The sequence below is a fragment of the Bos indicus x Bos taurus genome, chromosome 4 (genome assembly GCF_003369695.1).
Source record: "Bos indicus x Bos taurus breed Angus x Brahman F1 hybrid chromosome 4, Bos_hybrid_MaternalHap_v2.0, whole genome shotgun sequence".
Taxonomy (NCBI): Eukaryota; Metazoa; Chordata; class Mammalia; order Artiodactyla; family Bovidae; genus Bos; species Bos indicus x Bos taurus.
The window spans coordinates 94,434,884-94,459,139 of NC_040079.1; the positions used below are offsets into that span (position 1 = coordinate 94,434,884).

The 24,256-nt window shown below is 40.4% G+C and overlaps 1 protein-coding gene across 3 annotated transcripts in view; it reads right to left on the reverse strand.

Moving 5' to 3' along the window:
* The window catches only part of TSPAN13 (tetraspanin 13), a 38,193-nt gene extending 14,313 nt beyond the window's left edge, over window positions 1-23,880 (reverse strand). Inside the window, exons 1-2 of one of the 3 annotated variants that reach the window (XM_027540004.1) lie at window positions 23,585-23,662; window positions 6,431-6,512 (exon numbers count right to left, since the gene is read on the reverse strand). Coding sequence is in view for 1 of the 3 variants with exons in the window: in XM_027540002.1 (XP_027395803.1) it covers window positions 23,585-23,647 (63 nt within the window). In the remaining 2 variants the exon portion in view is untranslated. Of the gene's footprint in view, window positions 1-6,430; window positions 6,513-23,584 lie in introns of all 3 variants that reach the window. The other 2 variants (XM_027540002.1, XM_027540003.1) reach the window with 2 other exon arrangements.
* Window positions 23,881-24,256: the final 376 nt, after the last annotated feature.

A 24,256-nucleotide genomic window follows, 5' to 3' on the forward strand; every position in this document is an offset into this window, starting at 1 on the left:
CCCACTATATACCGGAAGCCAGAGACAAGATGCCCCTACAAAAACAAAGGTTGGCAAGCTTACTCTGTAAAGAGCCAGAGAATTGCCATCTGGCTTTATGGAACACACAGGCTCTGCCATAATTATTCAATCATAACACAAAAGCAGCAACTGATAATACATAAATGAAACAGCAGGGTTATGTTCCAATGACACTTCATTTACAGATACTGAGACTTAAATTCATATTATTTTCATGTGGAACAAAATATTCTTCTCTTGATTTTTCTCAACCATTTAAAAATGTAAAAACTTAACTTTATTGAGGCTTTCAAGGTCTAAGTCAAAGATGTCTCTTGGTAAATGTCACATAGCACTTGAAAATATGTGGGTTATTTTCAAACATCTTTTGATATTGATTTCTAACATAATTACACAGTGATAAGAGAATAGACTCTGTATGAGTTCAAAACCTTTAGGCCATGAAGTCTTTGCACCTTGTTTTATGGCCCTGGATATGTTCCAGTGTCTCTTGGCTTATAGTCTATGGGAACTTAAAATAGAATCTGTATCCTGCTGTTGTGTGAAAAATCTTAATTATGTTGAATTGGGTCATAGAGCTTTTCAAGTCTAGTATATCCTTCTATGTTTCTGTCTATTCACTCTTAGTTTTTGAGAGTTTGATATTGAAACTCCAACTAAAACAATCTTAATTTATCTACTTAAACTGTAATATATAATGGAACTATATGTTACATTGTTCTGTATTTTCCAAGTCTCCTGTAAATGTGTTATCATACTTTCATAATTTAAAAAATAAAAAGAAAGAAAAAAAATTGTTTTAATAAAATAAAAATGTACAATCATTCTTATTTGGCAGATTGCACAATTACAAGCACTGTAATGGATGTGACTCACGGGCTGCAGTTTCCTGACTTTCATTCTAGAATTCAACATAGGAGAGAATGAAAAAAATCACAGTGGTACAGACCATTGCTATGTCAGAGATAGTTTACAAGGTGGGCCAGAATATAGAATAATCAACAAACAACAAAAAAATCCAGATAGATAGAATAAGCCAAAGATTGCAAAGAAAGAGTAAGGCAGCAGATAGTAGGCCAAAAAAAATGACCCCAACTGAATACTACCATATGAAGCAAAAGAATGAATATTATATCGTATGGCAAAAGATGTCACTAAGTTAAGGGTCTAAAAAGGAGAACCTTATCTTGGATTATCAGGTGGTGTCTAAACGTCATAACAAGCGTCTTTGTAAGAGAGAGGCATATATGTATAATTATGGCTGATTCACACTGTTGTATGGCAGAAACCAGCACAGCACTGCAAAGCAATATTCCTCCAATTAAAAAATAACGCCCCCCCCCCAAAAAAAAAAGAGTTGCAGAGGGAGATTACAGAGACACAGAAAGGAGACAGCAATACAAAGAGGCAAAGGGTGATGAGCCCACAAGCCAAGGAATGCTGGCCTCCACCAGAAAATAGAAGAGGCAAGAAGGCAAGTAATGGATTCTCCCCTGGGGCTTCAGAGGGCGTGCAATCCTGTTGACTTTAAATATCTGGCCTCTCGAACTGTTAGAATAAATCTTTTGTTTTTAAGCCACCATGTTTGTTGTCGTTTGTCACAGCAACCCACACAGCACACACAAAACAATTCACACATTTGGAAACAATAAGTCAGGAACATCTGTTAAAGAAATCTGCCTGATATTTTATCACTAACATAATCCCCACCATAGAGCTGGAGTGAAGTATTTAGCTATTCCTGTCAGGACCCTCCCAACAAACCAAATCCTTTATTTAAAACACCAGCATTTTAGCAATAGGAGAAAACTGTTCTCTGCTCTCTCAGCTAGCCAACTTACAAGCTCATTAACAATGAGAATCTTTTGCCCTTTGGAAAATAAAACCTGCAACTAAAAGGGGGTGGGGGTGGGGTGGGTAGAGCACTTTATCACTTCCATAAGAAGTTCTAACTCCCAGACTAGGCATTATGTGGTTACTGAATATATTATCTAGAACATTCACAAGCATCTCTGCTCTGGTTTTTTTCCTTTAGATGTGTGCTCAGTCATGTCTGACTCTTTGCAACCCTATGGACTGTAGCCCGTCAAGCTCCTCTGTCTATGGCTTTCTCCAGGCAATAATACTGGAGTGGGTAACCATTCCCTTCTCCAGGGTATCTTTCCAACCCAGGGATCGAACCTGTGTCTCCTACGTCTCCTGCATTGGCAGGTGGATTCTTTACCACTGCACCACCTCAGAAGCCTTCTATGAACCTCTCTGTCAAGAATAATCCTCACCAAGTTCACTCTGCTGTATCTTTAATATAGTTTTAGTCTATCTTCATCACTGACACTAGGCACCTCTCCTTCAAAAACATTTGAGAGGGTATATCAGTTTCCTATTATTGCTTTAACAAATTAGCACAAGCTTAGTGGCTTAAAACACCACAAAAGCACACTCTTATAATTCTAGAGGTCAGAAGTCCAACATGGGTCTTACTAAGCTAAAATACTGGTGTCAGTAACACTTCATGCCTTCTGAAATCTCTAGGGAAGAACCTGTTTCTTTGCCTTTTTCAGATTTTTTTTCAGTGACATCTTTTATTTCACTGTTGCTTCAAAATTGTCTTTAAAACTAAGCACACAGAGAAACAAAGCCTAGAAATGAATGGGCTGTGTGTTCACAGAAATAAAAACACCGCACGGTATGTGCTAGTAGGTTTGCTCGGAAGACAAAGAATGGAAGTCACAAGATCAAGTAGCTATCTTATGGAGTTCTAAGAAAAAAAGATTATTCTATATTCAAATGCAAGTTTAAATATTTCCTCTTCAGTTGTCGTTCTAGCAAAACCAATGCAGCAGCACAAAAGAAGAAAAAGAGAGAAAAAAGAAAAAACAAAGAAAGAAACAAAACAGAAAAACACACATTAGCATCAAAGGTCAACACAAGGTCAAAGGTGAGAGTTCAAGCATCAGAGAAGCTGAAGAGACAGGGATTCTAGAAGCCACCTGAACTCCCTGGCCTATATATTCTCTTCCTCCATCTTCAAAGCCAGCTGTGCTGTATCTTCAAATTTCTCAGACTGCAACTTGCTTCTCTAAGTATATCACCTTCTTTGAGTATAAGCCACCTATATCCCTCTTATACAGACCTTTGTGATTACATAGGGCTCCCCCAGGTAATCTAGAATAATCACTCCATCTCAATATGCTTAATTTAATCACATCTTCAAAGCCTCTTTTGTTATACAAGGTCACATAGTCACAGCTTCTAAGGATGAGGATGTGTATCTTGAGAGGAGAGGAGTATCAGCCTTCCACAGAGGGTTCTGGGAACAGGGGCAACTGAGTCACCCACATAACTGAATCCTTCCTGCTACACATAATTTAAAATATCAAAAAGAGACGTCACATTTTATTTAAATATATAGCTGACTGCTGAGAAACTATGGGAAATTCCCACAGGCCAGAAAGAAAAGGAGAACTGAAAAGCAGAATAGCAAGCATACAACTGGCACCATGGGGCCATGAGAAAGTGGAAAGGAATTCCCAGATCAGAACATCACTGAAGGGGAAGGACCTGGGTTTTAAACCAGGCAGACATGAGAAGTGGAACCAAGACCCAGGTTTGTCTAGACCTCCAGAGCACTGTATTTTCAGTATAAAAGGTCACAGAAAAATTACACCACCACCCTCAGGAACACAGTAAAAATTTTTGAACCTCTTCAAAATCTGCAAGAAAGAGAAACTCCAAGGCTAAATGTACATTCTCTAGGAAGGCAGGAATCTTCAAGCCCAGCCATTCACATGAAAGCAGATCACAGGCAGTGATGGCATTTAGAGGAGGAAAGTCAAGAAAGCAAATTCAAAATGACTCAGGAGGGATGCTTTGAATCTCAGCCCTCACACCATTCCCCAAAAAATAAATAAATGAAAACTTTGTTGTCAATCTAAAACTCACAAAACATGTAACGAAAAAAAAATCTATCACGAGAGATGCAGCAAACACAGCAAAAGGCAAAGAATTAGAGCTCCAAAGAACTTGGGGTAATAGGACCAACTGAATGAGATTAAAATTCATATGTTTAAACTACATAAATAAATAAAAGAAGGAATAAAAACAATATGGGAAAAGCAAAGCTCTATTTAAAAATGCAGACTTAAAAAAGAGCCAGACAGAGCCAATCTAAAGAAAGCAGAAAGAAGTGAAACATACCATACAAAGGATAAGTAAAACTTCATTTGTTGACATGCCTTCAACAAATTGTTTTTTAAGAAAAAGAACAAGAGTAAGTTCCTCCAAATTTCCTTAACTGAAAAGAACAGCTATCAAGAAAGCAAAGTAAAAATCATACTCAATGGAAAAACCTGAGAAACATTTCTTTCAAAATTCAGGAGACAAGGGTGCCAGCCATCGCCACTTCTATTAAGCACTGGGGTAGAGGTCTTAGGAGGATTCATTTCAATGTTTGGCAAAACTAATACAATATTGTAAAGTTTAAAAATAAAATAAAATTAAAAAGAAAAAAAAAAAGAAAACAGAGCTAAACAGAAAAAAAAAGAGTGAAAATGGCACAAAGATGAAGGATAAACACAGCTGTGGTTATTAAAATTAATGAGAATATCTATACAGGAAATCCAAAAGACTGTAAATACTATTAAAATTAGTAAGAACCAGAAAAGCTGCTAGAACTAGGATCACCATCACAAAAATCAACAGCATGCTGATGCACCTCCAAATCTTTTAATGTATTTCTTTAAATGCAATTTCTAATAGGTTCCTAAAATATAAGGTGCATACAAACAAACAGGGAAACCTAGGGTGTTGCAATTCATGGGGTCACAAAGAGTCAGACATGATCTGGTGACTAAAGAACAACAACGACAACATAAACAAATCTAACAGAAGTATTAAAAGACGTCCATGGAGAAAACCGTGAAATGAAGAACATGAAAAAGACCTAAATTAAATGAAGAGATGTATGTTCACGGTTGGGAACACTCATTACAATAAGGCATCAATTCACCTCCTATTTAGCCTACAAATTTCATGTATTTCTAGTCAAAGTCTCACTAGGTTTTAGATCATTTATACCATGATCCATCAAGTTACATGGAAGAATAAATGTCATCAAAGAGCTAGGAACATTTTTAAGATTAAGGACCAAGCCTGTGGCTGCTGCATTTTTTCTCAGCCCAGCTACAGTATCACTAGCACAGTGCATAAGAAATGCTTCTAGTGGCAAACCAACCTTTGTCAATGGCTACATTTAACTGTCCCAAATTTTACCTTTGTTATTGCTTTTACCATGCTCTGCAAAACCTGAGCCTGGCTCTACAGTTTTTGGATCTATTTTAATTAGTAAATTTAAATATATAAACAAAACTAAAAGGACTAAAGAAGTTAAAAATAATCCAAACAAATATCAGAATTTATTATAGTAGTTTGGTAATCAAAATCAAGTAACTAAACAAACAACAATGCAGACTTGAAGAGATATGGAATTCTAAATCAATATGGAAATAGTCGTTAATTAACAGCTTTTTCACAATTACTTTCCCATTTTGAAAAATAGTAGTAGGAATCCCTACCTCACACCATAGCTTTAAAGCCCAAATCTAAAAAGCAAAACTTAAACTTTGTGGGGGAAAGTACAGAATAATGTTTTGCCTTTGTGGTTAAAGACAATTCTTAAACAAGACTGCCCAAAAGCACATATAATACAAATATGGCATTTACTATATACAAGAAGTATTCAAAATGTTTTACATTTACTAACTAATGGGCTTCCCTGGTGGCTCAGATGGTAAAGAATCTGCCTGGAATGCAGGAGACCTGAATTCAATCCCTGGGTTTGGAAGATCTGGAGAAGGGAATGGCAACCCATTCCAGTATTCTTGCCTGGAGAATCCCATGGACAGAGGAGCCTGATGAGCCATAGTCCATGGCGTTGCCAAGAGTCAGATATGAGTGAGTGACTAACACACACACACACAATCTTCACAACAACACTAAGAGGTATGCAGTACTACTGCCTCGCTTTTCCAAGTGGGGAAAGTTGTGCACAGAGATGTTAAGAAAGTAGCCCAAGGTTACACAGCAAGGAAGACACAGAACTAGGATATGAATCCTTGTTCTTACCTACCAAACTAGAAATCACATTAAAATTGTAAATTCTATATAATAAAAAAACACCAGACAAATGTAGGATATGCCTAGGACTAGAGGATATTTCCAGCACACACATATATATTAAAGAACACCTACAAATCAATTTAAAAAAAAAACAATAAACACATTGAAAAATGGTCAAAGATAATAAGAGGCAGTTCACTGTAGAAGAATCCAAAAGGCCAATCAACAAATGAAAGATGTTAAATCTCATTATATATCAGGAAAACAAAAATTAGAACAATGAGGTACTCACTAGTGAACTTCATAGCAGATCTCACATTCACTAGGTTGGTAAAAATTAAGCCTGATGACATCACAATGCAGAGACCCTAGAACTTACATTCAAGCAGAAGTGAAAAAAAAAAAAAAAAGAAGTGTAAATTATTGCAGTCACTTTACAGAACAACTTTGTGGTACCTCAAAAGGTTACACAGCCTTGACGTACTCCTTTTCCTATTTGGAACCAGTCTGTTGCTCCATGTCCAGTTCTAACTGTGGCTTCCTGACCTGCATACAGATTTCTCAAGAGGCAGATCAGGTGGTCTGGTATTCCCATCTCTTTCAGAATTTTCCACAGTTTATTCTGATCCACACAGTCAAAGGCTTTGGCATAGTCAATAAAGCAGAAATAGATGTTTTTCTGGAACTCTCTTGCTTTTTCCATGATCCAGCGGATGTTGGCAATTTGATCTCTGGTTCCTCTGCCTTTTCTAAAACCAGCTTGAACATCAGGAAGTTCACAGTTCACGTATTGCTGAAGCCTGGCTTGGAGAATTTTGAGCATTACTTTACTAGCATGTGAGATGAGTGCAATTGTGTGGTAGTTTGAGCATTCTTTGGCATTGCCTTTCTTTGGGATAGGAATGAAAACTGACCTTTTCCAGTCCTGTGGCATGGAACAACAGACTGGTTCCAAATAGGAAAAGGAGTACATCAAGGCTGTATATTGTCCCCCTGCTTATTTAACTTATATGCAGAGTACATCATGAGAAAGAAACGCTGGACTGGAAGAAACACAAGCTGGAATCAAGATTGCCGAGAGAAATATCAATAACCTCAGATATGCAGATGATACCACCCTTATGGCAGAAAATGAAGAGGAACTAAAAAGCCTCTTGATGAAAGTGAAAGAGGAGAGTGAAAAAGTTGGCTTAAAGCTCAACATTCAGAAAACGAAGATCATGGCATCCGGTTCCATCACTTCATGGCAAATAGATGGGGAAACAGTGGAAACAGTTTCAGACTTCATTTTTTTGGGCTCCAAAATCACTGCAGATGGTGACCGCAGCCATGAAATTCAAAGACGCTTACTCCTTGGAAGGAAAGTTATGACCAACCTAGATAGCATGTTCAAAAGCAGAGACATTACTTTGCCAACAAAGGTCTGTCTAGTCAAGGCTATGGTTTTTCCAGTGGTCATGTATGGATGTGAGAGTTGGACTGTGAAGAAGGCTGAGCACCGAAGAATTGATGCTTTTGAACTGTGTTGTTGGAGAAGACTCTTGAGAGTCCCTTGGACTGCAAAGGAGATCCAACCAGTCCATTCTGAAGGAGATCAGCCCTGGGTGTTCTTTGGAAGGAATGATGCTAAAGCTGAAACTCCAGTACTTTGGCCACCTCATGCGAAGAGTTGTTTCATTGGAAAAGACTCTGATGCTGGGAGGGATTGGGGGTAGGAGGAGAAGGGGACAACAGAGGTTGAGATGGCTGGATGGCATCACTGACTCGATGGATGTGAGTCTGAGTGAACTCCGGGAGTTGGTGATGGACAGGGAGGCCTGGCGTGCTGATTCATGGGGTCAGAAAGAGTCGGACACGACTGAGCGACTGAACTGAACTGATGTGTCTCTTACTAAACTAGCAATTCTGCTTTTAGGCTAATATCCAAGAAAAATGCCCCTGTCCCCAGCCATACATATATGTATCAGGATTTTGCTGCAGCCTTGTTTGAAATAGTAAAAAATTTTAAAAAATCTCAAACACCATAACTAAGGATTTCACAAACTCTAGTGTGATCACACAGTAGAATACAAGTGTTAATCTATTTCTAGTAAATCTAGAAATGCCAAACATAAAAATGGAACAAATTGAATATAGATAAAACAGATCATTTATAAAAATTTTCAAACACAGAAACAACACTATATAGTCTTTGTGGTTGATTAACAGATCAAATGGTCATATAGTTATATAAACGTGTGTAGAAATGACATATGTAGATTTTAGGGTAGTAAGTACTTTTGGTGAGGGCTGGGAAAGGAAATGGACAGTGGGCCTTTAACTGTACTATAGCTTTTAGCCTTTTAAAAAGAGAGAGGGAATTCCTTGGGGCTCCAGTGGTTAAGACTTCATTTTCCAATGCAGCGAGTACAGGTTTGATCTTGGTGGTCAGGGAGCTCAGCTCACACATGCCTCATGGCCAAAAACCCAAAACATAAAGTGGAAGCAATACTGCAACAAATTCAAAGAAGACTTTAAAAAGGAGAGAGAGAGACAGAGCAAAATACTAAGTTTGTAAAATCAGTCTGTTGGGCTCAGGAGAGTATACCATATTATTTTCTGTGCATATGAAACATTTCCTAATTAAAAGTAGCTTGAAGATGTAACAGCCCCCTTCTTGCTGCTGCTACTGCTGCTAAGTCGCTTCAGTCGTGTCCGACTCTGTGTGACCCCACAGATGGCAGCCCACCAGGCTCCTCTGTCTCCGAGATTCTCCAGGCAAGAACACTGGAATGGGTTGCCATTTCCTTCTCCAGTGCATGAAAGTGAAGTCGCTCAGTCGTGCCCGACTCAGTGACCCCATGGACTGCAGCCCACCAGGCTCCTCCGTCCATGGGATTTTCCAGGCAAGAGTACTGGAGTGGGTGCCGTTGCCTTCTCCGGCCCCCTTCTTACTGTGACACTAAAACTAAATTCTTCTGCTTTGCTTTCTTCTGTCAATTGGTCCAATTTGCCTCATGCAGCCTTCATTCACACTATTCCCCAAACACAGCTACTTATATCAAGGTAGTCTCATTTGTCTCAAATATTTCACATCAGTTCCCATCTGCGCATCTCCAGGTACTGTCCACATCCTCCCCTACAAAGTGCTGCCATTTAGGAAAATGGAAGCCTTGCAAGTGAAGGTGGTACAGAAGTCAAGGCAGCAGGCAGCCTCTTGTTGAATCTTTACTTGTCTATCACACTTTGGTAGACGCACATGTGAAACTTGATACCACCTATCATTTCCCTTAGGTACCCATATCCTAAACGCACACACATGCACACACACACACACACACACAAATATACACTCTCATTTGTAACATGGAAGAGCACTTAGATTTAACTATCCAACCTAAAACAAGTCTGGGATTTATTACTACAAAGGTAAAACTGTCCAAACATAAACTTATTTAAGTGACTCAATTTTCTGATAAATCCCCAAAGTATGTGTTTTTTTAATTAAAAAATTGAGAACAACATAAATGTTTTCTTGTGTGTGTGACTGTAGTTTCCAATACATTATAGCAAAAATCCCTCAAGTCCTCATAATTAACTGTTTAAATTAGAAATAACATCTAAAAGTTATGATATGCTTCTAATTAGATTTGATTACCAGTGTGTCTTTAACTTTTAAAGATAATAAAGAAGCAATTTATTTCTGAGTAGTAGTAATTGCATGTTATGGTTGGTTTGTAATTTTGAAGAGAATGGGATTATGTAAAAGTCTACCGAATGAGTGATATAAAAATTATTGATTCCCATAAAACTACTTCTAAGTGTATAATTAAAAAGCCTATTTGTCACTAGAACCTGGTAGACAAAGGAACTGCAAGAATTTTTTGTTTAACAACAACAACAGTTTCCTTATGAGATCAATTGTAATAGAAAGTAAATTTAGACCTATGACAAATAGTTTCCTTCCTTTGGGAGACAGAAAGCTGATAAAAACAAATTACAGATCTGTTAACTTGTTGATAGTGATTTTTTTATGAGCAGGAAGCGCCAACCTTTCCTGTTTTCTCTTTAAAACAAAGAAAACTGAATACACAAGAAAAGCTTTTAAGAGAGTGCAAAGGCTAAAATGAAAGGCCATACCAAGGCAAGATTATAAAAGTGTCTACAACTGGCATTGCTTTCTGAAGCAAATGCTTAAAAGAGGAGGTCGTGGCAAAACTTCTAGCGCACACATGGACAGATTTTGATGAAGGAGGGTGTCAGTGGCACAAAGTTATCTGGCCAGTGACCTTAACCAAGTCTGTTCATTTTACAGCTGAATAATCCGAGTAGCAAAATGACAGGCTTGGGGACAGAGGCAGAACTGGGGCACACTTCTGTTTGGTGCATTTTTTTATCCCGGTAAGACAATATCATAGTGCCTACCGGACATAGTAGGCATTATGACATAGTGCCTAGGTCATCATAGCAACACAGGTCATTTTTAACTCTGAGATATAACGGCAAAGACAATATTATAATGCATAAGAAATTGTAGGTCTTGCTTCACAGCCAGATCAATATGGGTTTGATTAGCATGTCCTTAACTTACTCCCTAGCAGACCTGGTTGCACAGTTATAAACCAATAGTAAGGTCCTCACTCATACAGCTTTGCTATTAGTTAATTACCAAATCCCGGCTTACTAATTTTGTGATTATTTTTCTTTTACCCAACCTGGAGAATTTGTCATGTATGCTGACATTCATATACAAGTTCACAGTGCATTGCCTGGAGTAGGGGAGCAAAAAATTCTACCCAGCATAAAGAGTTCTCATCTCTGAGATCATTCTAGCAAATAAAATTGCTTAAAACTAATAAACATGCATTTATGCACTTTTTTGGATCAATAACATACAATGCCACTCCAGTAGAAATGTCATGCATAATGTTCTTTATAATCTAGTTTAAGTAGGTATTGAGGCATTAAACCACTGAAACTGAAACTGTTAGTCGCTCAGCTGCATCCGACTCCTTGCAATACTTTGGACCGTGGCCCACTAGGCTCCTCTGTCCATGGGATTCTCCAGGCAAGAACACTGCAGTGGGTTACCATTTACTTCTAGAGTAAGCTTTTCGAATGATGAAGAAGTTGCTAGAACATTCTAGAATTAAGAAGATTCAGGCAAATTTCTGCTCAGAGGACAAAGGATCTTGGTAGAGGACATATGAGGTTTTTACAACCAGCACATATATTTCTTATGAAACTCTTAATCCTGGCGTCTCACTGGCCCTCTCCAGCCAATTCTAGTAGCAGTCATGGTTACTCAGACTCCTGCTCACAGTAGTTGGTCCATGGATTGGGCCCATAAACCCACATGGTTAACTAGTATGTCCCATATGATGATACAGGGATATTGAAAGAGCAAAATAAGGACAATTAAAATTGATTCTGCCAATGGCTTGTCTTATACATGGAAAGTTCCAGCCTTAAAAAGAACCTATGCAGAGGCAAGCTGGGCTGAGAAGTGGACAGAAGGAGCAAGAATTCTGACCTTTTTTGAGCCCCTTGATCCAGCCATACTTGATGATATAATCACTGAATCTCCCAATTATATCTTTTAGGAGTTTGTGCTATCTTCAGTTCAGTTCAGTTCAGTTGCTCAGTCGTGCTCGACTCTTTGCGACCCCATGAATCACAGCATGTCAGGCCTCCCTGTCCATCACCAACTCCCGGAGTTCACTCAGACTCACATCCATCAAGTCAGTGATGCCATCCAGCCATCTCATCCTCTGTCGTCCCCTTCTCCTCCTGCTCCCAATCCTTCCCAGTATCAGAGTCTTTTCCAATGGGTCAACTCTTTGCATGAGGTGGCCAAAGTACTGGAGTTTTAGCTTTAGCATCATTCCTTCCAAAGAACACCCAGGGCTGATCTCCTTTAGAATGGACTGGTTGGATCTCCTTGCAGTCCAAGGGACTCTCAAGAGTCAGAAACACATTAAGTTCATTTATAACTTATAGAGAATTCAGCCTAATACAAGCTTCATCTTGCAAGTGTTTATCATAACTTTTTAATACTTGCAAACTTGCAGTGACTGTCTACCTTCCCTACTATGACCATCTTCCCCACCTAAACTAACTCTAAATCCTTCACTTTGTCAATAGGCTTTAAAAAAAAAAAAATTAGTACTCCCTTTAAGCCTAAAAGACCTCTCTGAAACTGGTCCTCTTGGGACCAAACAAGAAGGGAATCAGTGAGCCAGAGAAATGTCCTAGGCCATCATCCTCCTGCTCACACCCTCCCCAGGCCTGAACTCCAGCCTCAACTTTACTGCTGAGCAGGTCAGTGGTTGCCTATAAACTGGGACCAAAGGCTATGTGACAGAAAAGAGGGATCACAAAGGAGGATAAAGAAATCTGAGGGGCTATGTGCAAAGTTTTGAATATGATGAAGGGTTGACAGGTCACGTGTGTGTCACAACTTTATCTCATTTGTACTTTAAATACATGCAGCTTATTGTATTCCATTAATACCGCAATAGAACTGTTCTCTCTCTCACACACACAGCTTTATAAGGAAAAGCATTTTACAGCATCATCCTTTTTCCAGCATGGAACAAAACCTTATACCGAAAGCTGCAAATGTAATTGGGTGACAAGGAAGAAAGCCACACACCAAGGATGGTAGAGCAGGATGACAGAGGAAGACTGGGATGTTGATAACATGCTCACACTGTACACTGGCTCCAGACTACCTCCTTCTAGAGATCTTGCTCCATGAAGACAATAAAGCTTAATTATTATATGAAGCAGAGCAGCTGGGTTTCTGTTAGCTGCCTCTGGACTCTACTCCTAATATGGTGGTCTTTAAAGCCAATAAGATCAGGTCATTCCCATGCTAACTATTTTTTGTTTCTAATCTCAAAATAAAGTCCAAATCCCAGGCTACCTGGGGGCTTCCTCAGGGGCTCAGAGATAGAGAATCTGCCTGCAATGCAGGAGACACAGGAGACGGGGGTTCAATTCCTGGGTTGAGAAGAACCCCTGGAGTCAGACATGGCAACCCACTCCAGTATTCTTGCCTGGAGAATCCCATGGACAAAGAAGCCTGGCAGGCTACAGTCCATGGGGTCACAAAGAGTCAGACACGACTGAAGCAACTGAGCACGCACACCCAGACTGACAAATACAAGGGTGTGAAGGGTCTGGATGTCTAGAGGTAATTCATTAGCAACCACTCCCCACCTCCAGCCATACTTTGCATTCTTCTAATGAGTCCTCTCCACTTTGAGTGCCACACAGGCATAGCACATGGTGCCCTGATACTCCTAGCACCTGGCTAAGCGCCTGGTACAGAAGAGGTACTCAAAATATTCTGCGGTCCTAAAGAGCTCATGATCTCACTTATTATACATTAGAGATGCTTATTGCCAAATCTAATCAACAGTTGAGAGGAAGAAATCCAGCTTAGTGATCTTCCAGATTATTCTATCTCTATACAATCTATAAAAGAGTTTCATTCTTTCATCAAATATCTACCACATTGTAGAAACAAGATGCAAAGAGAGACCTGAATCATTTCTAGAGCCCCTACATCTTTTTGAGCTTCCAAATTCTATCAGGGTAAGTGAACTGCTCTGAGGATGAAAGAGGAATGTAGGACCTTTGAAAAAACTGGATGTAACTCTGTAGTTAAATTATTCAAAAATGTTCTGTCAGCACTAGAGCAAGAGAGAGGTTGTGATGATAGTGGAGGGTAAGAAACTTAAAGTGCTAATAAGATTTAAAGGGACTATACCACCAAAATGTAACATGGCATCCACAGATACATGGAAACTAAGGCCCCAGAACCCTCCCTCTCCATGCTCCAACAGTCAGAATGAGGAATTACACTTGACACTGAACTCTCCCTCTGAACTTCTGCCTAACGTGGACAACTGAAGAACAATTTTGTGATGACTGAGCATGTATTTCTCTGATGCCAAACATCTGGAGACAGATTTGAAAATTCTATAAAAAGTCTGCATATTGCAAAACGCTTAGCTAAATGTTAAGTATTTTGCAATATCCAGACACTTAGTGCTGAAGCCAAGACCTCAATTCTTTGTTTCATTTTCATTCCTCAAATGACACAACGAAGGCTGACGTGCTTTTTGTAACGTTTTTCTTCTCTATGTTCTCCTTGGTGCCGAGCACACTGCTTTATACTTACAGGGCACAAAACAGATAGCATATATGTTATCTGCTGGGGAGAAATTACATAAAGAATTCTAAAGTACGGGATACTGACTTGCCATCTTCCAAGGATAACTAGTTTAAAGTAGCTCTCACAGCCACCAACAAATTTCCACCACAACTTATATCCTCCTCCTTCAGAATGGTTCTGGGAGACAAGAAGCAGAGTTTTGGGCGAAACAGCCCTTTACTGACTCCTCCATTCAATATACTAGATACCAACCATATGCCAAGGTGGTGCTGTGCATTCAGGAAGGCAGAAGTGATTGGGACATGGTCCTTATTGTTGAGGGGCATACAGTCTAACAAGACAAAATAAAAGGGCAATTGCTTTTTTCAATGACTTCTTCATTGATCAACTTAAGAATCATGTCTGAGCAGCATCTGACACAGATGCTCAACTCTGCCTCTTTAAAACAGCATGCACTTGGCTTCTAAGACACCTGCCTCAACAAGGTTTTCTTCCTACCTGACCAACCATTCCTTCTTAGGCTCCTTTGCTGGCTGCTCATCTCCTAAAACTGTTACCATAACAGAGTCCTTGGTTCAGTTCATGAATCACTACCCTTCTTTACCTCTCCTCCCTAACTGGTTGATTTCATCCAGAAGCAATGCTAAATACTACTCTCTACAATGATGACTTGCTGAATATAAACCTCCAGCTATTCCTCTCCCCTGAACTCCATCATTATTAGTCTACCTGCTATCTGATATCTCTACCTGGGTATCTAATTGGCATCACATCCAATACTGAACCCCTTACTTGCCTTCCAAAGCCCATCCAACTGCAGTCTCCCCATTCCTGTTAATAGCAGATTCAGCCAGCCAGTTGTTTGGCCTCTCTCTCACCTCAAGCTCATCCATCAGGAAATTATATTGGCACCACCTTCAAAATCTGACTCTCTCTCTTACTTCCATTGCTGTCTTATTGGTCCAAACCTCCGTCATCTTTGCTTAAATTACTGCAATAGCCTCACGTGTGGTCTCACAGCTTCCACATTTATCATCTATAATCTGTTCTCGATTCAGGAGCCAGACAAACTTTTAAATGAAAACCAGACCTGAAGCCACCAATGAATGGCTCCCCATTTCCCTTGGTGTAAAAGCTCAAATCCTTCAAACTCTCTGACTCAACTTGAACCACTCTACCCGCCCCTTGCTCGCTCTGTCCCAGTGCTAGTAGACTCTTCTCTGTCCCTTGCATACACGAGAAATATTCCTTCAGGATCTTTTCAAAGTCATTCCTTCAGCCAACTTTTTCCAGATGTCTGTTCATCTCCTTCAAGTTTCTGTTCCACTGCTGTCTTCCAGAGAAGGCGAATTCTGACCACCATATATAAAAATATGCCTTCATCCTCCCCTACCCACCACACTCCCCTCCAATCCGTGCTTCATCCTTCTTACTCTGTTTCTCTATTTTTCTCCATAGCACTTGTCTTTTTGTTTTTTGTTTGTTTTTTTTTTTACCTTCTTTTCCCAGGTGGCATTAATAGTAAATGCCAATACAGGATACATAAGACATGAGGGTTTGATCCCTGGGTCAGGAAGATCCCTTGGAGGAGGGCATGGCAAGCCACTCCAGTATTCTTGCCTGGAGAATCCCATGGACAGAGGAGCCTAGTGAGCTACAGCCCATGGGTTCGAAAAGAGTCAGACACGACTGAGCGACTAACACTTTGACTTTGATGATGTATAACATTTACTTCTTTGCTTATCATCTATCTTCCCCTTCAAATGTAAGATCCATGAAGGTAGGACATTTTGGTTTGTTTTGCTCACTGTTGCCAATGCTCAATTAATATTATTGGAATAAATAAAATAAAAATTAGTTGGGTTTATCTAATAATACATTTATACTAGATTAATAATAAACTGTATTAGACTAATAATGAGCCCTAGACAACTATGACTACAACGTAATTTTACAGGAAGTTTGTTTGTTCAGGGGAAATGAGACAGGAAAAACCTCAGACATATAGATTTTGACCAACAATGGGAGAAGAAAATAGTATTTCAAGAAACAGATTCTATAGTAGACTGATAAAAGCAATTCATATTTATTATTTTTAACTATATTTTAATGCTAATTTTCATGTCTTAAAATATTTGCTTGTCTTCTAGATTTGATTTTGATCAAATTGCCATGTTTATGCAAGTTTTCATTAGGTATGTTTTACCTCTGGTGAATAGGGAGCAGCCAGTTCTGCAAATTCAATTCAAGAAGTTATTTAGAGTATAAGCTCTCTGTTACAAGAAAACAATGTCAGGAACTGCAGGATGCAATATAGAGAACGCTGTGATCTCCGCCAACTACAGGTGGGAAAAAACAAACACAAATTGTCTACAATATGGAGCATTAGTATGGTTCAGCAGAAAGGACAAAGTAAAATAAAACCTTACAACACTAACTCTCAGCCCTCACTGTAATTTAGAATTAGCTAGAAAGCTTTAAAACAGGGTTTTCTAACCAAAAAAATGACATGCCTCCTCCCTCGCTCTGAATCCTGATTGAATCATTCTGGGGTAGCACTCAAGTGTTACAACTCCCAAGTGAAAATTTAAGGAAACAGTTCCTTCAGACTAAAGAAACAGGAGGCTTTGGGGAACTTTACAAAGACAGAGCAAGGTATGCTCGGCCAAGAACAGAGGATCAGCTATGACAGGCAACAAAGCACGAAACGTCTGGGAAAACCTCTGTGGCTGAAACACATGAAGAGACGCACATGGTGAAAGATGCTGAACAACATGCTAAGGAATGTGGGTTTATTATCTAAGAGTTTTCATCCATTATTACAAGTAGGTTTGGATTATTCATTCTTCAGTGACAAGAGAATATGGAGGATCAATTCAGATGAAATGGGATATGAAGGAAGGTGAACTAGCCCTAGCCTGTCTTCACCAGTAATTCAAATGTGTTTGAGGTGTTGATGGCCCACTTTTAAACTACCTAAAACTGTATGAAAATTAAACCACTGAGATGTTGAAAACTCACTTTTCAAAAGTAGGCTGAAATACAACTATTCCCTAAATAAATTTTCTTTGTTTGTAAAAGCCTCTTAATTACCTTGTTAAACTTGGTGAAAGAAAATAACCTCATTTCAAGTGAGAAAGGACATACATGGCACATTCTGGTCACTCTATTTTAAAATCAAAACTTGGGAAATTTCATAGACATATTTGGCACAAAGGCCAATTATAAATGCCAGCTCAACAGCATCATGTGAAAATTTCAGGTTCTGTAAACGATGAATCATTTTAAATTCAAAATCCAAGTAAATATTCAGCAACCACTTACATATTTTAAATTCACTCAGTAGTTTGAACAAGTGCCAGGAAATAACATAAATCTAACTACATGTTAAAATATTAAATAAGAATAATTTGAAAAATAATGAGAATTTTGAAAAATAGCAAATACAGTAATTTGAAGGCAATTACAGTAAGTAGATTTTTTTTCTTTGGATGAAGTGCTAGTCTGTTTTCATTTATTTTAGAGCACAGACTGAAAAAAATTATACTTTTCCAGCCCTCCATTGACCAGAATAGGACTCAAAATAATGTCCAGGTAAGTCATTCCATGTTTATACTCACCATACCTCAGCCATTTTTTTTCTTACAACTGAAGGATTAGTATTACTATTTTGAGGGTAGGACCTCTTGTCTCTGTAGGCCTGCTTGAGTTAATATCAGCCTGTAAGTGTTAGAAACCCCAAAAGCTTGAAAACCTTTTCATTATAACATATAGATTTGTAATTCTGAAATTTAAAATAATTCAACTTTTTACATGAAGCTGTAACAACTTTTTTTTTTTCCTATAGTGCATCCAAAGCATTTCTCCACATCTCTCCTTTTATCCTAAAAACTCCTTGAAGCAAAAATGAAAAATATCATCCACCAGTCTATAAATGAAAAACTCATGGAGACATTTGCCTGAAGTTAAATTCCAAGCAAGCTGTAAAGGTGAAATTCAAACTTAGGTTCTCTTCCTGAATCTAGTTCTTCTCTCCATAGACTGTCCAAATATATGTATTTTATCTGCTATGTTTTATCTGTTTTAAGACAATTTCAATTTCAGAGACACTTAAAATGCAAATAAACATATATCTTGGGATGGATGTAAACAGGTATAATTTTTGACTGCACAGAGGTTTTTTTTCCCCAAAGCAACCCAAGGTATTAGGGAAAAAAAAAAAAATACTGCAAAAAATATCAGTAGAAACAAACTTAGAAAGATTTTAGGAGAACAAATTTAGAATAAGAAACAAAACTGAAACTTCTGAAATGACCCTTCTCCTTTAAAGACTACAAGTTATTTTCTGTTCTTACATTCTTAATTAAAACTATTCACACACACATACACACATACACACACATTATAACCAGCAGTCCAGTTCCTAGAAGTTTTTTCTTTTTTGCTTGAGAAGCAGGAGATATAAATCTTCAAAATGTTACATATTTTAAGATAACGCTTACCTCACACTTCCTAAAATTCCCCATCAAAAAACTAGGAATAATTTTTAAAAGCTGTTTTTCACTTTTTTATCAAAATATTTTCAATCAAAATTATTTTAAAATAAACTATTAAAAATAAAATAGACCATTTTCCTGAAGCAGTTTTCACTTTATCTATATCCTGAACAGTATTAAAAAGACCTGAGCTATCTCCACACTTCCCCAATTCATCATACTTTCTGTACCCAACAAGGATCTCCCTTAGTCCTAAATTTTATGGCTCCTAAAGTCAGTCCTTCCTTTACATAGCATTCATTTTCCCACCTCATAAATCCTAACTAGATCTTGTCTTCACTGAGTAGGTATTTGCCTTTGTGTGTGTTTATTATTTCCTACAGTTCTCAGCAGAATACACACAATGGGAAAACATTTACTGACTGAAGAAAACTCTTGAGATCATACGTAGAGAAGATAGTGAACGAAAAAGAGGCTTTATAAGGCATGCTTATTTCAAAGCCATTCAGCTCATTGCTGTATTCCCAGATTGAGAACAATGCCCTGCACACAGTAGACACTCAATAAGTATCTGGTGAGTGAAGAAACATTGCTTCTTCAAATGGAGAAAGTTCTAGAGCAAGTCACTCATATGACATCATGAAGGTACATGAAGAAACCATAGCTTCTGCCTTTCCTCCTGTATCTATAAACTTGATATTCACTCAGTTCAGTTCAGTTCAGTTCAGCCGCTCAGTTGTGTCCGACTCTTTGCAACCCCATGAACTATAGCACACCAGGCCTCCCTGTCCATCACCAATTCCTGGAGTTCACTCAAACTCACATCCATCGAGTCGGTGACGCCATCCAGCCATCTCATCCTCTGTCGTCCCCTTCTCCTCCTGCCCCCAATCCCTCCCAGCATCAGGGTTTTTTCCAGTGAGTCAGCTCTTCGCATCAGGTGGCCAAAGTACTGGAGTTTCAGCTTCAGCATCAGTCCTTCCAATGAATACCCTGGACTGATCTCCTTTAAGATGGACTGGTTGGATCTCCTTGCAGTCCAAGGGACTCTCAAGAGTCTTCTCCAACACCACAGTTCAAAAGCATCAATTCTTCGGTGCTCAGCTTTCTTCACAGTCCAATTCTCACATCCATACATGACTACTGGAAAAACCATAGCCTTGACTAGACGGACCTTTGTTGGCAAAGTAATGTCTCTGCTTTTTAATATGCTGTCTAGGTTGGTCATAACTTTCCTTCCAAGGAGTAAGCGTCTTTTAATTTCATGGCTGCAATCACCAGCTGCAGTGATTTTGGAGCCCAAAAAAATAGTCTGACACTTTTATTCACTGTACTAATATAAAATTGTTCAGTACAAGCATGTGTGTAGATGCACTTAGTCGTAAGTAGTAGTCATAACTTTTGCCACCGCATGGACTGTAGCCAGCCAGGCTCCTCTATCCAAGGGATTTCCTAGGCAAGAATACTGGAGTGGATTGCCATTCCCTTCTCCAGGGGATCTTCCCGACCCAGGGATCGATCCTGAGTCTCTTGTGTCTCCTGCGTTGGCAGGCAGATTCTTTACCACTGGAGCCACCTGGGAAGTGCAGTACAAGGGATTCTATTAATTGAAACAACCAAACCATAAACAACAACAAAAATCAACCACACCTTTGGCTAGTGATCAAAAGTCCATGACAAGTTAGGAGGATGTTCCATCCAACCAATTTAATGACAGGCTTTTCAGACTGATCACCAGTTCTGCTCTAGTCTCAAAGCCATTAGCAGGCCACCTGCACATGTAAACTGCACTGGGCAAGTAAACAGCCTGCTGCTGCTAAGTCGCTTCAGTCGTGTCCAACTCTGTGCGATCCCATAGATGGCGGCCCACCTGGCTCCCCCATCCCTGGGATTCTCTAGGCAAGAACACTGGAGTGGGTTGCCATTTCCTTCTCCAATGCAGGAAAGTGAAAAGTGAAAGTGAAGTCGCTCAGTCATGCCCAACTCTTAGTGACTCCATGGACTGCAGCCTACCAGGCTCCTCCGTCCATGGGATTCTCCATGCAAGAGTACTGGAGTGGGTCGCCATTGCCTTTTTCGTAAATAGGCTGATTGAGTCCTAAGTTCCTGAAGAAAATACTTCAAGAAATAGAGTGATAACTCTCAAAGCAGGCTGTGGCCTTTCACTTGCCACTTCCACATTCAATGTAGGCTTCAACAACACTTTTAGAAATGATCTCAGATCTAATCCCACAACTTTGAGTTTATTCCAGAAGCAGTAATCCAGGTGGAACTGAAACCTATAAAGGGTCCTCCTCTTTACGTCTTAAAAAGAAATGTCTCCCAAGTCTTCAGCCTTTACCCTGTCCCCAACCACTTAACATGCCCCATCTTAAAATGATGAGGAGAGACCAAGAAAGATACAGAACCTAAATAATAGCAGCGGTACATTTTCAGCATCTATTTAAGACTTTGTTCAAGGTTAACCTTTCATTTGTTTCCAATTTAAATTGCTGAACTCATCTAAACTTGTTCACAGTTTATAAGCAGTAGACATTAATTCAAGAAATATCCTTTCTCTAAAAAGCCTTAGATTTAAAAAGCTAACCATTTGTACAGTCCTGTGAATTCCCAATTAATTATGTTTTACCATATAGCTATTAAAAAACAGTAGAATGCCCTTTGAAGGTCAATCCACTTTGAAGGTTGGACAGATAACAAAAGTCTTACAGCTTCCCTCGTGGCTCAGTTGGTGAAGAATCCACCTGCAATGTGGGAGACTTGGGTTCGATCCCTGGGTTGGGAAGATCCCCTGGAGGAGGGCATGGAAACCCACTCCAGTATTCTTGCCTAGAGAGTCCCCATGGAGACTGGCAGGCTGCAGCCCATGGGGTCGCAAAGAGTCAGACGTGACTGAGAGCCTAAGCACACATACACATGAAAGTCTTAGTATGTTCCTTCAGAATCACCTTTCTCCTTGCTCTCCTGATACCACAGTAGATACAGCTAGAAATGACGTATCTGGAAAGCAAGAGAACTAGACTTAATAATAATTTGCCTTTGGAGAAGCATATATATATGGCACATTAATCTATATAGACCCCTCAATCAATTAAGTATGTAGCTATTCTACTGTAAGTAAGCAGATACTATAAGGTTAAATGTCTGGTAAACAGGTGACTAAATCATGAGGGGGAGGGGTAGAAGTCAGAGCATAACGTGGGGAATATGAAGTTCTAAGCAGGCCATTCAGGCTAATAAAAGAAAATACCTGGAGAACTGGTCAGAATTTATTTACTTAATAAACAATCAAAGTGATAGGCATGCTTCAGGGAACACAAAGGTGAATTCTGATCTGAAATTTGACATGGACCTCCAATTACAAGCAGCTGAATCGCCAGGTGTTCAGAATTTTCCCAAGTGTATCATTAGTGACATGTTGATTAAATTCCTACTAAGACACACACAAACTAGCCAGAAAAACATACTTTACACCATTTATGTTTCTTTAACATATGCTTCTTTATGTCTTGTTTTCAAAGCTTTGCAATTACATTCACATACACAGGAACAGTAATAGTCAAATGACCCAGCTCTCTCTCCTGTTGGTGACCACAAGGCAGTCTCCCCACTCTGAGGATGTAACCTAAGCTTACACAGATGGCCTAGCTCTCAACTAACTAAGAGGAGCTGGGTTTGTTTTCAGGGTGGGTGCTGCAAAAAATGCCAGGTGTATTTATAGAAAGGAGCAAGACTATGATAGAGGCATGACGACAGAAGTCTGTTTCTCTCACCTGGTAAAGAAGCCTGCAGAAAGATCTGGATCCCATAGCCCGGTTTCCACTCCTGACTCTCCAACTACCATCTCTGTAAACTTAATTAAAGCCCTTTCTGGTCTATCACCTTATGTACAAAATTTACACAAGGCCCCTTGCCTCGGATGATTGTCAGAAAAAGGAACGAAATCGGGTATGTAACATCTGGGACGTGGGAGTCACTCGATAAATGGCAACCTCCTCCTCTCCCATCCTCCTGTTCACCCAGAATTGCCCCTCAAAAATTACAAAGATACGGACGGCGGGGTTAAAACTAAAAAGCTGGTTGGCAGGGAAAGAACAATTTGGGTGGAGGCTCGCTTATTTACCGGAGGCTTTCGTTTAAAATGGAGTTAGGATATTGCTAACAGGGGGACACATGGAAAAAGCATCAGGTATAAGCAGAACTACCCCCTCCCCGCCCCACACCTCCCCCAAAGACATTCCTTTAAGTAAGCACGAAACAAACTTCGGAAGCTGCGGATATCCTGTGAACCTACTCGGTGGCCTCAGTGAAAATCACAGGCACACGTAGAGCTGAACACGACGTACACCATCCATAAGCCGCCTTGTCAGTTTCTGATCACGCTATTTTTGCAAAACTGTCCTCAAATCCGAGGCTGCTCTCTCGCCTCCAAATTCGCTCCAGAGGCGGCTGGGAGCCAAGAGCGAGTGGCGGAACGGATAATGAGGATGGCAAAGTGGAGATGTCTGGTCAAATGACTGAAAAACAGGGCGGTGGATGAGGGGGTGGGGTAGAGCAGTGGGGCAGGGACGCGTGGCCACCGAGCCAGAAAGACGGCGGCTTCACAATGAAAGGAAGAGACTGCGACAGTCGCCGGCTCCTGGTCCCCGGCGGATACCGATGGCGAGGCCGCGGGCGCACAGCAGAGCGTGGGAAGACGGGAAGAGGGGGCCGGAGGAAGCGGCCACGGAGCACCCGAGCAGGTGCAAAGCCCCCAGGCGAAGAGAAACGGGCTCGGGATACTCACTGTGTAGAGTAGGTTGAGTGCGCACAGGCAGTTCTTGGAACACGCGAAGCCCCCGCAAACCATCTTGAAGCCTGTGATTCCAACTGCAGGTAAAATCTGGCTCCGGCGGAGCCTCCAGACAGCCTCTTTGTCCTTGCCTTCAGGGCCTAGCCAAGGCGAGGCCGCAGCCGGGCTGCGAGTGTGGAGCCCAAGGCTTGGGCTGGGGCTGCAGTGCGCGGCGCGCCCGCGGCGGCTCCAACCCGCTCTGGAACCTGCGGCCGCAGCACTAGGAGCCTGAGCCCGAGCCCCGCCCAGCACCCCCGTCCACCGCCTCGCCCTACGCCCTGATTGGCCGCCGGCGGGGAACAAAGGTAGAAATATGCAAATAAATGCGCTCAGCTAGCTGGGATCCAGAAGGGGAGGGGCGAGGCGGCCCCTGGGAGAGTTGGGCAAGGGGCGGAGGCCGTGGGGGAGGGTGCCGGAGGCCAGAGTGTGACAACGACCTCGCCTCGGTTCCTGGGGAGCAGGTGAGGAGGAGAGGGCGGGGCTCCGCGGAGATCCACGCTGGCAGGGAGGAAGATGACAGCACCTCCTGGTTCTTGGCCCCAGCGGGTGACGTGGCACCATTATAAATGAGATTTTAAAATTAAGCACCTGGCCTTGTTTGAATGAAGAAAGAAAGGAAGGAAGGAA